The sequence below is a fragment of the Bos indicus x Bos taurus genome, chromosome 9 (assembly GCF_003369695.1).
Source record: "Bos indicus x Bos taurus breed Angus x Brahman F1 hybrid chromosome 9, Bos_hybrid_MaternalHap_v2.0, whole genome shotgun sequence".
Lineage (NCBI taxonomy): Eukaryota > Metazoa > Chordata > Mammalia > Artiodactyla > Bovidae > Bos > Bos indicus x Bos taurus.
In genome coordinates, this window is record NC_040084.1 from 29,975,668 (window position 1) to 29,989,088 (window position 13,421).

The following is a 13,421-nucleotide window of genomic DNA, read 5'->3' on the forward strand; positions in this document are numbered from 1 at the left end:
CAGAAAGGAGAAGATGGAGATATTGACTATTAGAATGGGAATTTATTTGCAGAGGTAATAGGTATTTAAAAATCCTTAGAGAAACTGAAAGTCTTTCTGTATTTCTCTCTCATTCCCATTTTTAATGGAAATTTGTTGCTGCCACGTGAGCATAAAGTGATCTTGCTAGAATAGAGAAAGAAGAAAAAACAGGAATGAATTTTTTCCTTGCATGATTTGACATACAGATATCTCACTCTTGCTGTCAGAAAGGCCTTGGTGGAAGTATTTCAAATGTTTCTTTTAGGTTAACTCTTAAAATATGTTCCTTATTTGAAAAGTGAATTGTACTATAGTCAGTTCTTAGCCCACAAATATTACCAGCTTCAATATTCTACCAACATGTTCAGATATTTTATCTCACATACATAATGAGCCAAACTTGCATCTTGCATGAGATTTCATCCTAAATCTAATTTTCTCTTAAAGTTTTCCTAAATTTACCAAAATACTAAAAGATTTTTTTTTTATGGTTGTATTTATGGGTGTATGTACATGTGTGTACACACACACACACACACACACACACACACACACGTTTCCCAGGTGTCTCAGTGGTAAAGAATCCACCTGCCAATGAAGGAGACACAAGCTAGATCCCTGGGTTGGGAAGATCCCCTGGAGAAGGAAATGGCAACTCGCCCCAGCATTCTTGCCTGGGGAATACCATGGACAGAGGATCCTGGTGGACTACAGTCCATGGGGATGCAAAGAGCTGGACACAGCTTAAGAGACTAAACAGCAGTAGTAGTGGAGAAATTTGAATCACTCATGGATTTGTCTTTTGTTTTATAAGAGATCCTTGTGAAAGGACTTCAGGCATAGCAGCGTGATATGAGTATCTGCTAAAGCATGGCCTCTAGCTTCTTATAGGTGCTGTCTGATGATATTTTGTACAACAGTGAAACAGTGGCATTGTCCAGGGAGGCAGCTATTAGCTATATATATCCACTGAAAACTTAATGTGATTAGGGAAACTAAGAGACTAAATTTTTGATATTTTAATTAAATTTTAAACTAATATGTGTTAGTAGCTACTCTGTGCAGTTTGTTTGTGAAATGTGTGACATTTTCAATAGATAATGTGCCTGCATGCTCAGTCACTTCTGTAGTTTCTGACTCTTTGCGACACTATGGACTGTAGCCCGCCAGTCTCCTCTGTCCATGGGATTCTCCTGGCAAGAATACTGGAGTAGGTTGCTGTGCCCTCCTCCAGGGGATCTTCCCCACCAGGGGTTGAACATGCATCGCCTGTGTCTCCTGCATTGCAGGTGGATTCTCTATGGCTGAGCCATAGGGGAAGATTCAATAGGTAGCACTGGGCGACAAATCATTCATGCCATATCTGAGGAAGTTAAGAACTTTGTTTTTATGAACTAGCTGAAAAGCATTTTGGCTATCAGCACAGATATTTAATCTTTTAACAATTGGAATCTTTTGTCCAGTTTACCCTTAAGAGAATGGCTTCTGAGATGGCCTTATGTAGTACATTTCCTATTTTCCTTGCCCTCTTCAGGTTGCTAAAAAAAATATTGACAGCTAGGTTATTCAAAATTTTGTCTGGTTTTTTCTGCCTTCCTGTTTTCATACCACCACCACTCCACTCCTCCTCTGTGCCCCCACCCACCCTGCCCCAATCTTAGGGATTAATAGTTAAGTGAACTGGCTAGTACATATTTCCTACTGCAGGAGAATAAGTATGAAATAAAATCCTGAATTTTACAGCAAATATATCTTTCGTAAGGTTTAGAATTTCTGCTTTATCAACTACGCCAAAGCCTTTGACTGTGTGGATCACAATAAACTCTGGAAAATTCTGAAAGAGAGGGGAATACCAGACCGCCTGACCTGCCTCTTGAGAAACCTGTTTGCAGGTCAGGAAGCAACAGTTAGAACTCGACATGGAACAATGGACTGGTTCCAAATCGGGAAAGGAGTATGTCAAGGCTGTATATTGTCACCCTGCTCATTTAACTTATGCAGAATATATCATGAGACACGCTGAGGTGGGTGAAGCATAAGCTGGAATGAAGACTGCTGGGAGAAAGATCAATAACCTCAGATATGAGATGACACCACCCTTATGGCAAAAAGTGAAGAAGAACTAAAGGGCCTCTTGATGAAAGTGAAACAGGAAAGTGAAAAAGTTGGCTTAAAGCTCAACATTCAGAAAACTAAGATCATGGCATCTGGTCCCATCACTTCATGGGAAATAGATGGGGAAAAACAGTGGTAACAGTAGCAGACTTTATTTTTTGGGGCTCCAAGATCACTGTAGATGGTGACTGCAGCCATGAAATTAAAAGATGCTTGCTCCTTGGAAGAAAAGTTATGACCAACCTAGACAGCATATTAAAAAGCAGAGACATTACTTTGCCAACAAAGGTCCATCTAATCAAGGCTATGGTTTTTCCATTGGTCATGTATGGTTGTGAGAGTTGGACCGTGAAGAAGGCTGAGCGCCGAAGAATTGATGCTTTTGAACTGTGGTGTTAGAGAAGACTCTTGAGAGTCCCTTGCACTGCAAGGAGATCCAAGCAGTCCATCCTAAAGGAAATCAGTCCTGAATGTTCATTGGAAGAACTGATGCTGCGGCTGAAACTCCAGTACTTTGGCCACTTGATGTGAAGAACTGATTCATTAGAAAAGACACTGATGTTGGAAACATTGAAGGCAGGAGGAGAAAGGGACAACAGAGGATGAGATGGCTGGATGGCATCACCGACTCAATGGACATGAGTTTGAGTGAACTCTGGGAGTTGGTGACGGACAGGGAGACCTGGTGTGCTGCAATCCATGGGATTGCAAAGAGTGGGACATGACCGAGCGACTGAACTGAACTGAAAGTTTAGAATACTCATTTTTTAAACCCTCAACTTGACTCTTTAGTATTTAAATTTACCTACTATATATTTGGTTTCTGCTCCTGCAATTTAAAGGGCATATTATGTCTTGCAGTTGTTCGTCTTCTGAGATGTGCCTTTTTCAGTGATTGTTACTCTTCTCAAACCAAAGATAAAACATGTAAGAAGTGAGGGAAAGAGGTAGAAGGAACAGAAGTAAGTTTAAGTGGGTAGTGAAAATAAAGATGAGTAGAAATGAGTGCAAGGAAGAATGAGTTTTTGAAGATTTGAGTGGAAGTGAGCTAAAGAGTATCTGAGAGAGATTATTTGGAGATAGTGCTTTGAGTTCACAGAGAAGCTGTTTGTTCATTTGTCTTCTAATTCTTTAGAGCCTGTTTTAACTATGTTTGTCATATCAAAATTTCCCCGTAATGGCAGTTTTTGAAGAATTAGGATTTTAATATAATTTCCTCTCAGAAGTATTTCTATCAAGTGGAGGCTGCATCCTAGACAAATTCCTGATAAACATGAAACAAATCACTATACTTTTGGGCAAAAGTGTGTGCTTATGAATGGTGTTTCAGGTTCTGACTATGCAGAAGTGAGGGAGGGGCTGTGTGATTGGTGACAGAATAATCATTGATTCCCTTTTTTTCAAGAATTGACAAGTCAGGGAGTGTAGCCATGAAATTTTTGTAGACGTCCCAAGGCAATATGACCAGTTTCCTTTAAATGAGTTTATTGCTGGTAGCCACTCATCTCAGGGCTGGTTTGGATTGAATTGACTGGATTAGAGACTTCTTGGACTATGCCTTCTTCTGAGCATTCTTTTATATATTCAGTAGATGCAAGCTAACCCAAAACAAAACAGGAGTTCAGAGTCTGTGCAAATAACAACAAAAGCAAAATGAGCACAAAAGAATAGGCATGTTAATAATAGAACAATAATAGAACTAATGACCCAGTGGTGCTCCTCCAAAACAAAAGGCTTCTTTGTACAAAGAGCTGTTTCATAATAAATCCAAGGATAATAAAATCTAGCAATGAGAACTCAATAAAGCAAGATGAATCTTAGATCATCGTTGACACAGACCCGAGTGGTGGCAAATCTGAAGGATTATCAAAGCTTGGGATTTATGGCCCCAGTAGACGCTTTTCTTTGACGACCCCATGGAAATGATGCCAATTGAGAGTCCTCAAGGTAATCTCCATGGAAGCTCCAGAAATGTTGAAGTTTAAGAGCACTGTTCAGTATCTGAAACAATGCATCAAACTGTATTTGTTGCTTACTTAATTAGGCAAGGCAGATGTTAATACAGGATTTGGGGGAAAACTTGGAACTGGTCTGATGGGCTTTTAGAGGTGATAACTGAGTTCAAGCCAACAGTAAATTTCCCAGAGCGTGTCTGTTGTTGGCTGACTTTTAGAAGAAAGGGGCTACTGATTGGTTGGTTTTCAGAAGTTAAGTTCATTGAGATCTGTTGACATACAATGATTTACAAGATTTTAAATTTGTTCTAGATACCTGTTAACCATGGTTATATAAAAGTATGGTTGTTCTGGCTTTTATCCATAGAACAATCACTCATTTCCAAGGATTGTGGGGAATTTTTAAAATTAATGAATAGGTGTTATTCCGGAAAGGAGGGAAGATGGTTAGTGTAGTGGTGGGAAAATATTTCAGGGCCATGGAATAGCATGTTTTAAAGGTTTTAGGGATTGGAAAATACATAGTACACTTGGAAACTGCGCGTACTTAATATGGCTGAACATAGATTGCTAAGAGATGTGTGAGTTAGTATTAGAGAAATTTCCCGAAAACCAGTTCCCTTAAAACTAGTATTAAGTGGATGATGTTTTTTGAAAAAATTTTAGGTACTTTAGATTGGGTCTGTGTCAGTTGACCTTAGCTTGTTTCATCATGTATGAGGCAGGATAAGGTCTCATAATTTCATGAAGAATAAATAAGACCTACTTGAAGGGAATCTTCAGCCTTTTCCTTTTTGCAGATAAAAATGATTTTGTTGTACATTTCAGCTTTGAATGTGTTTCAGAATTAATTGATGTGTACTGATAGATGAGATTTTGGTGGATTTGCTTTTAATGAATTGGTTATTTGACTAGTCAGATAACTGTTGAATTGGCTTTTGGTGACTGACTTTTTACACAGGTAGATGTATTTCTCTGTGTATGTGTGTGTGTCTTGGGAGAGGGTCATCTGGAGGGTAATAGGAATAAAACTAATGTTAGGTCATTAGAAAGTTCTTATTGCCAAATTTAGGTGATTGACCTTTATTCTGGAGATTTAGTAATACACTGATAGATTTTCATGTACTGAAGTAACATTATATTAGGGCTTTGGAAAATTTGGAAAATGGGCTGAAGATGTAGGTGGAGATAGTTTTTACTTCAATACATCTCTCCTAAGAGGGAAAAGATGGTAGAAACATGAATTAAGGCTATGACAGTGAATTGGGATAAATGGATGGACTTAGGAGTACTATATTTTGAATATAAGTTTTAGAGGACTTGACTTTTTGAATGGGGTTTGGTAAGGACTTGAGTTTCCCTGGTGGCTCAGTGGTAAAGAATCCACCTGCAAGCAGGAGACTCAGGTTCGATCCATGGGTCAAGAAGTTCCCCTGGAGAAGGAAATGGCTACCCTCTCCAGTATTCTTGCCTGGAGAATTCTCTGGATAGAGGAGCCTGGTGAGCTACAGTCTATGGGGGTCACAAAGAGTCAGACATGACTTAGTGACTCATATTTTGGGTCAGGACTTACTCATTTGAATATTTGTCATTCACTGATACAAGTAACACAATAGGAAGAAAACAGGATTTTGGAAAAGATTATGACTTTAGATTTGGTAGATTTGGTCGTTTCAAGTTTGAGATCCAGATTTCCTGGTGGGAAGATTTCATTTGATTAATCTAGATCCTAAAGGTTGATTTAGACATAGATATGGAAGGGGGTTCCCAAAGCCTATCCCTAGATTTGATGATTTGCTGGGAGAAATTCTAGCACTCAGCATGTAGTTGTACTCCCAGCTATGGTTTCTTACCAAAAAAAAAGATGCAAAACAGAACTGGTTTAAGGATAAGGCACACTGGAGAAGATACCAGGCATGAACTTCTAAGAGTCTTTTTTCCCAGCAGAGTCACACAGGACTCATCTTAATTTCTCCAGTGTCAAATTATGACAGCTCATGTGACATGTTGTCTACCAGAGAAATTTATTAGAGATTTAGTGCCCATTTTCAAGTCAGGGATTAATCGTGTTCGCACCTTCTGCCTACTACATACCAGGGATTCCACACACCCAGAAGGAACACAGACGTTCAGCATAAAAACCACGTTGTTTGTTGAGGTACCGTTTTTAGAATGGTAGGAAAAGTCCTGAAATCCAAGTTTCCAGATGATGGTCAAGGTCCAGTCTTGTAGGCGGGCCATTCTTAATGATGGTAATTCTGCCATGCTAATTCTTCTACATGAAATAAGGCCATAAGAATGAATGAGACTAGGAAATCTATCAATTCCTTGATTCCATCATTATGAACTCATCTCTGTCCACACAGCTGCCTTCATTTTCCCATCTGAAGCTTAACCTTTCCTTTCCCTTAGGTCCTAGCTGCTCCTGCTCTTAGACACTATTCTATCAATTATCCTTTCTCTTCTATATACTCTTAACTTCCTTTCTACTTAAGCAAGACCATATCCTTTCAACCTGAAGAATTCATTCTTGACCTAAGACCTCACCCCTATGTTTGACCCTTTTTTTCTTTCATGGCCAACCTTCTTGAAAATGAAAATTATACTATCTGCCTTTAATTTTTCAGTTCCTATTCCCTTTCCTTATAGTTAGTTCTATTCCCCAAGCTCCCTTGAAATTGATCTTTTGAAGATCAACAAAACCCTCTTTATTACTACATCTAGCAATTATTGCTCCTTAACTCACTGGTGACCTCTGTTTGAGAGCAGAATGAGACGGTATCTACAGGAAGTATGTAGGTATAGAGGAAAGGAAAAAGATTTGAAATCTTTGCTTGAGGAGAGTGGGAAAAGGAGGTAGAATCAAGACTATCAGAGAATCGCTGGGTACAGAAATTGGAGATCATTTTTTTTATGACTGTTCTTTGTATTGAGAATTTTCTTTATCAGCTTTTAGCAATTCTGGTATCTAAGATGGAAATGAAAGCTAGATATAGGTCACGTTTTACTGGCTAAGTAGGAAGAAAAGACTCTTAAGGCAAGGAAATTGGGGATATTGACAAGAGAATTTTTAAAGTCATGACCAGAATTTTTTCATCTTTCACTATAAAATCTAAAATACATTTGTATTTTTGTCTTAATACTAACATTATAACAATAGTATATTTACTGGTCTACAAATATTTTCCATGTTTCCTGGAATGAAGCCGTAGTTAAAATGTAACTGCAGAGACTGAGCTTCAGTGGAAAGGTGCTATTCTAAATTTTCTGAATATTTTTCTTAGATATTTTCCCAACATATTTTACAGCCTTGACTAACTTCTTTAATACATGGACTTGTGTGCTTAAAATTTTAGGATTAATAAGCTGTTATTTTATTAGATAACTACAGCAGTTCAGCAGTGTGTTCAGTACTTTGAGTTGTGTGAAACCATGAAAGGTGATGAAGTTTTGGGACATTCAAAGTCTTGTGGTAAGTATTATATTTTGTTACATTTAAAAAAATGGTAAATTTTATTAATAAATAGCTTTGTAATTTATTTTTTAATATCATAATAAATTAGATTGCTTTTGCTAATACAAGATACTTTCCACAGATTTAAGATACAGCATAATATGACCTTTTGTAGCAGATCTACATTTGAAGTTATAGCGATTCATACAGTCTGCAGTTTTTCAGCTCATAACACGGTGTATGTCTTCGTGAGTTACACTGCAGTAGTACACTAGAGGAAGAAAGAATGAAAGTGTATCAGGTGCATTTTAGTGGGAGGAAAATTTCTATGGAATACTGTTTTATTATTGAACACTTTGCCCCATTTTATGATTCTTCTCTGCTTATCCTCAGTCTGAACTAAAATATTCTAAATGTTTCATAGTCTGGCCCTTATATATCTATCTAATCTCATATCTAGTTATTGATAGAAGTGAAACTTCTCTTAGAAGGCATACCAGTGCCTACACTTTGGTTATTCCTACTCCTGCTGCCACTATCCATAATCCCTACACTGATACAAATCTTATTGTGAAAGAGTAAACTTTGAGTTTTTCAAGAAGGCACCTTTGCCTTAGGTGAATTTTTATTATTCTTGCTGACTTCATACAGCTTTGTATGTGAATTTGATATCTTATCATTCTACGTCACTTCTTTAGGGAAATATTAAGTTCTTTGAGAATATGAAGATATCTTATAATTTTATTTATCCCTGAATAAATTCTTTACTCAAGAAAAATGACCAAAGACCAATTATTAACAGGTTTCAAAATATAAGTGTTTTGTAGTGAAGGAGAAAGTACAGAAAGAAGCCAGAACTTTGAGAGAAGACAAAGATAAATAAGTTTATATGCATATGAGAGTAAAAGTGTTAGTCACTAGGTCATGTCTGACTCTTTGCGACCGCATGGACTGTAGCCCACCAGGCTCCTGCTGCTGCTAAGTCACTTTAGTCGTGTCCGACTCTGTGCGACCCCAGAGATGGCAGCCCACCAGGCTCCCCCCCTGGGATTCTCCAGGCAAGAACACTGGAGTGGGTTGCCATTTCCTCCTCCAATGCATGAAAGTGAAAAGTGAAAGTGAAGCTGCTCAGTCGTGTGCAACTCCTAGCGACCCCATGGACTGCAGCCTACCAGGCTCCTCCGTCCATGGGATTTTCCAGGCAAGAGTACTGGAGTGGGGTGCCATTGCACCAGGCTCCTCTGTCCATGGAATTCTCCAGGCAAGAATACTGGAGTGGGTAGCCATTCCCTTCTCCAGGAGGTATTACCAACCCAGGGATCAAACCCAGGTCTCCTGGTATGAGACAGCAAAAGAGACACTGATGTATAGATCAGTCTTATGGACTCTGTTGGAGAGGGAGAGGGTGGGAAGATTTGGGATAATGGCATTGAAACATGTATAATATCATGTATGAAACGAGTTGCCAGTCCAGGTTTGATGCACAATACTGGATGCTTGGGGCTTGTGCACTGGGACGACCCAGAGGGATGGTATGGGGAGGGAGAAGGGTGGAGGGTGCAGGCATATTCTTTAATGTCTGAGCTGCCAGTGAAGCCTGTGTGTGTGTGTGTGTATATAATCTGTAAATTCATAAATTTTTCTAATTAATATTAAAATGTTGTATCTAGCTTTTTTTCCCTACCCATCTCCCAGCCCTTCACTACCTTGGTTTTTTCCCTGTCTAGTGAAGACTTCAGGGTGCTTCATTGCAGTCTTTCAACATTTCTTTCAAAATTTTTGCCTTCTTCTCTTTCAGAGTTTCCTGCCTACAGTTCTTCTACTCTAGGTCACCTCTGCATTTATGCATGCAGATGCATATTTATGTGCCCTTATCAATGTTCCTTTTCTCCCAGTTAGAATGAAGAGGTAATCCTTCTGTTCTAGATTGAACTACTTGTCTGCTCTTGATTCTGTTCCTATCTGGTGTTTTTTGTTTTTTTTTTTAAGAACCATTGCTTCATTTGTTGTCTTCCTTTCTGTTGGTACCTTTCCTTGCATTCTCTAAACCTGCTCATATTTTTCATATAAAAAACTGAGCAATTTCATATGTACCTTACTTCTCTTTGCTTTCCTTAAGAGTAAAGGCCTTCTAACTATTGAATATATACCCAGGCCCCATCTCTTTATCTCCTATTCACTTCTCAACCATGGAAATGATACTTTTATTTCTGCTGCTCCTTGGTCTTCCCATTAACTTTCTCTTCTTTCTTGCCCTCATTTCACAGCATTTGCCTCTCTTGACTCTTTCCTTCATCTTCCTGATACCATTCTTTCTTAGATTTCTTCATTCTCATCTAACATGTTTTTCTTAGTCACTTGAAAGGTTCTTTTTATGTCTGTACTTAAAAAAGTTTTGCTCTTTGCTTTTTTTTTTTTCAGCTTAGTCTATCTGTTGTCTCTTGAGGGAGCCTGTTCACTCTCATGGTTTCAAGTATTACATATTTTTATATATAAATGATCACCCTTAAATGTTTAAGTCTGTATTCCTTTCCTGAGTCCCAGACCAATGCACTCATACTTAGTATTCTATTTGGAAGATCCTTGGGAACGTCAATATTAAAATATCAAGGACTGAAATCATTATTATCTTTCTAAACATTTTTTCTTCAGAATTAAATAGAAGAAGAATTTACTATGTACTCAGAAACTTGAGAATTTTTTAAAATCTTTTCATGGTATGCATGTAATTCTAGCTAAGGCACATTGATTTTATTTCCTTCAACATTTATTTTTTGTCTCATCTTCTCCATTCTTTTTCTAATGGATGCTTTTGTTCGTGATTTTCCTAATGAGTGTTACTTTAAGCCTTGACCTTCTTCCATTCACCTTTCCATGTTGCCATCAGTCAGTTTTGCACAAGCATATTTGATTACTTTTCTGCTTGAAACCCTTTAGTATCATCACAGTTGCCTCTATAATAAAGCCCATACTCTTTCGCAGCTAAGTCCTGATATGTTGCTGCTATCCGCTAGCCATTTGTTTCTCCTACTTATCCTCCCCGTGCTCTGTTCAATCAGGCTGTTTGCCACTGGAAGCCTGGTTTCACTCTTCTTGGTTTTTGACACCAGCAAATAGTTCAAGGTGTTATATAAAACAGGTACTCAGTAGATCTCGAATGTATGGATGAATGAGTGAATAAATGATATATGTTAGAAGGTGCCTTTATTTTAGCAATTCTAATTTCATCTGCAAACATGGTTACAAATATGATTGTGCTACTGGCCTTTAATTGGTAGAATTATGCAGTAATAATGTTTTATATTGAGTTCCTTCCTTCCTTAATTCAGTCTCTTTATAATGACAGATAACTAACAATCTTATGGTATTTGTTTTAGAATGGTCACTGTATGCCTATTATACTTTTCTGAGGTTTGATAAATTTTATAATGAATGCTTTTCTTCAGATTTAAGTGTATTAAAGTATCTTGGGAAACAGTAAGGGATTTTTAAAGAAATTTATACCAAGTGTCTCCATTATAGACTGCAACCTTGTTTAATGTTCAGAGAGAAATAAAAACAGGTACTATGAAATATAATAGCATTAAAACAAATGTAATTGTTTTTCTTTTAAGGGATTAAGCAGAAAACTTTCTACTACTCAGGACAAGAATTACAATACATTTATTTCATTCACTCACTGAGCCTTTTGGGAAGATTACTGATCTATACACAAGGCCGAAAGCTATTTCCTGTAAAGTTAAAGACTAGAAAAGGTAAGTGCAATTAGGAGATATGAATATATTCAGGTATGATAAAATTTGTGCTATGATTTTTTAGTTTAGAGATTTGGCTTGGTCTCTCCTAGGATACTGAGCAAGATACCTTTCAGTCTGCTGACAGGCTTATGTAAAGTGTTGTTATTTTTTTTTTTCTCCCAGTATGTACTTCTTCCTACTTGTATAATTCTATTTCCCCTGTCTTTAATGTTTCCTTATTTTTTTTTCTCTGCCTTTTAAAATCCTAGATATATTGGATGATTCAAGTCTGGATTCAGAACTAGCAGTCCTTGTTCTGATTCGGCTAAAAATTAGCTGTGATCTTTAGGCAACTATGTCTAGTTTATTCTTCTGGATATAATCTTGTATTATAGACCCTTTTTTCCTAATTGTACCATAGTCTCTATGAAAACTCAGATTAGGAGGATGGATGATTAGTTTAAAATTTTCTAACTTGTAAACATATGCTAGAAAATGATGTTCTTTTTCTTCCTTTTTGAAGATTCGGTATCCCTTACAGATCTTCTGGTTCTGTTTACCCAACTTATCTATCATTCACCAACTTGTCCAAAGATGACATCACCTGGTCATTTAGGTAATCTGCTTCTATTATAAATAGAGAAATAGAAACCATGGAAAAATATTCTATTTTCTGGATGTTTTCACAGACCTCATTTGGTAAAGAGATTTCATTAAGAAAGCATTATTCATAATAAATTACATTGGTCCTGTCAAGTATTTGCTTAGTGAATTTATGGAGTATGGAATATTAGAGTATAAATTAAGAACTTTAGTGTTTTTATGTTGTATATTACCAGGAAAACCTTACATTACTAACTTTTGGTTCCCTAATTTCTTCATGTAAAACACTGTTTTGTTTAGTATATTAGGAGGCAAATGTCTGCAAATGTTAATTTATGAAACTAAAAATACCACATTAATTTTGGGACTGTTCTCTATATTATATTTATTTATATCTGTGTCTTGCTGAATATATATATATTTTTAAAAGTCTTAAAAATGTTCGTTTATTTCATTGGTTTTATGCTAACACAAGAAATATGCTAGTTTCCATTACAGTTTCTCCTCTGCTTTCTTTTTGGCTGTGTTTTATATTTTTTAATGATTCTAGTTTACTCCCAGGCTTGACACCTGAATATACTTTCTTCTTTTTTTAAGAAAAAGGAGAAAAGTGAATGCAATCAGAAAGGTGTTTGCCAGGAGGGGAGAAGTTGTGAATTTGCTTCAAACCACATCCTCACTATCAAGCAGAGCTTTAATGTCAAACAGCAAATGATCTAATGATGTCTTTTGGTGTTTATAATGTCATTTGCTTTCATTAACTTGAAGATACATTAAGCAAATATTCTCAAGTTTCAGGTCATAATTTGGTAATAAATCATCCTCTGAGCATTGAATTGTATGATTTTTAAACTCTTTAATTAACCTTGATGAGCTTTTTGAAACAAGCAATAGCTAGCACAGAAACAAAAGATGTAAGTAATGTCTTATTAAATTTTCAAAAAATACTTCTTCTTTATCAGAGGATTATTCTCCTGCAAGTATGGCAACTGAAGTTCTGTGTATACTCTGTGATCAGAAAGAATGTGCAATTGAATGCTTATATAACAACACTGTGATTGAGGCTCTTCTTCAGCCTATTCGTAACTTAATGAAAGGAACTAAGGTTGGTAATAAAGAGTCTCTTACTTGGGTATTAATGAATATTCAATGGGACTTCTAAATTTGATCATTTGAAGTATTATACCATTTTCCATATAAATGTATTTTAAATCTTACTTCATACAGTTAGTTGATTTTAGTTATGACAGTGTCAGGGAAAAGTCCATATAACATCTTAATCTTTTTTTCTGGTCAGGCAAGAACTGAAGTTATCTATTAAGATATTTGTTTTATAAATCTTTTAAGTCATATGAGTACTTTGTTGTTTGTTTTAATGACAACTGTGTAGCCTTTGGAAATATTTTCCTGGAGTCAGCTTTTTTTAAATATGAAGAACAAGTATTGTTTTAGATAAACTTATAAGCATCCCAGTTCTGAACATATGTATATCTCTGCAGTTTGTGCAGTATATTACCTTACATTATATACTGTATC

At 36.6% G+C, this 13,421-nt stretch overlaps 1 protein-coding gene across 3 annotated transcripts in view; it reads left to right on the forward strand.

Annotated features, from left to right (window-relative positions):
• TBC1D32 (TBC1 domain family member 32) overlaps positions 1-13,421 on the forward strand; it is a 205,515-nt gene that overhangs the window by 40,952 nt on the left and 151,142 nt on the right. For all 3 annotated transcript variants that reach the window (XM_027551099.1, XM_027551101.1, XM_027551100.1), the window contains exons 12-15: positions 7,473-7,563; positions 11,160-11,300; positions 11,806-11,898; positions 12,848-12,990. In XM_027551099.1, coding sequence (XP_027406900.1) covers positions 7,473-7,563; positions 11,160-11,300; positions 11,806-11,898; positions 12,848-12,990 — 468 coding nt within the window. The remainder of the gene's footprint in view (positions 1-7,472; positions 7,564-11,159; positions 11,301-11,805; positions 11,899-12,847; positions 12,991-13,421) is intronic.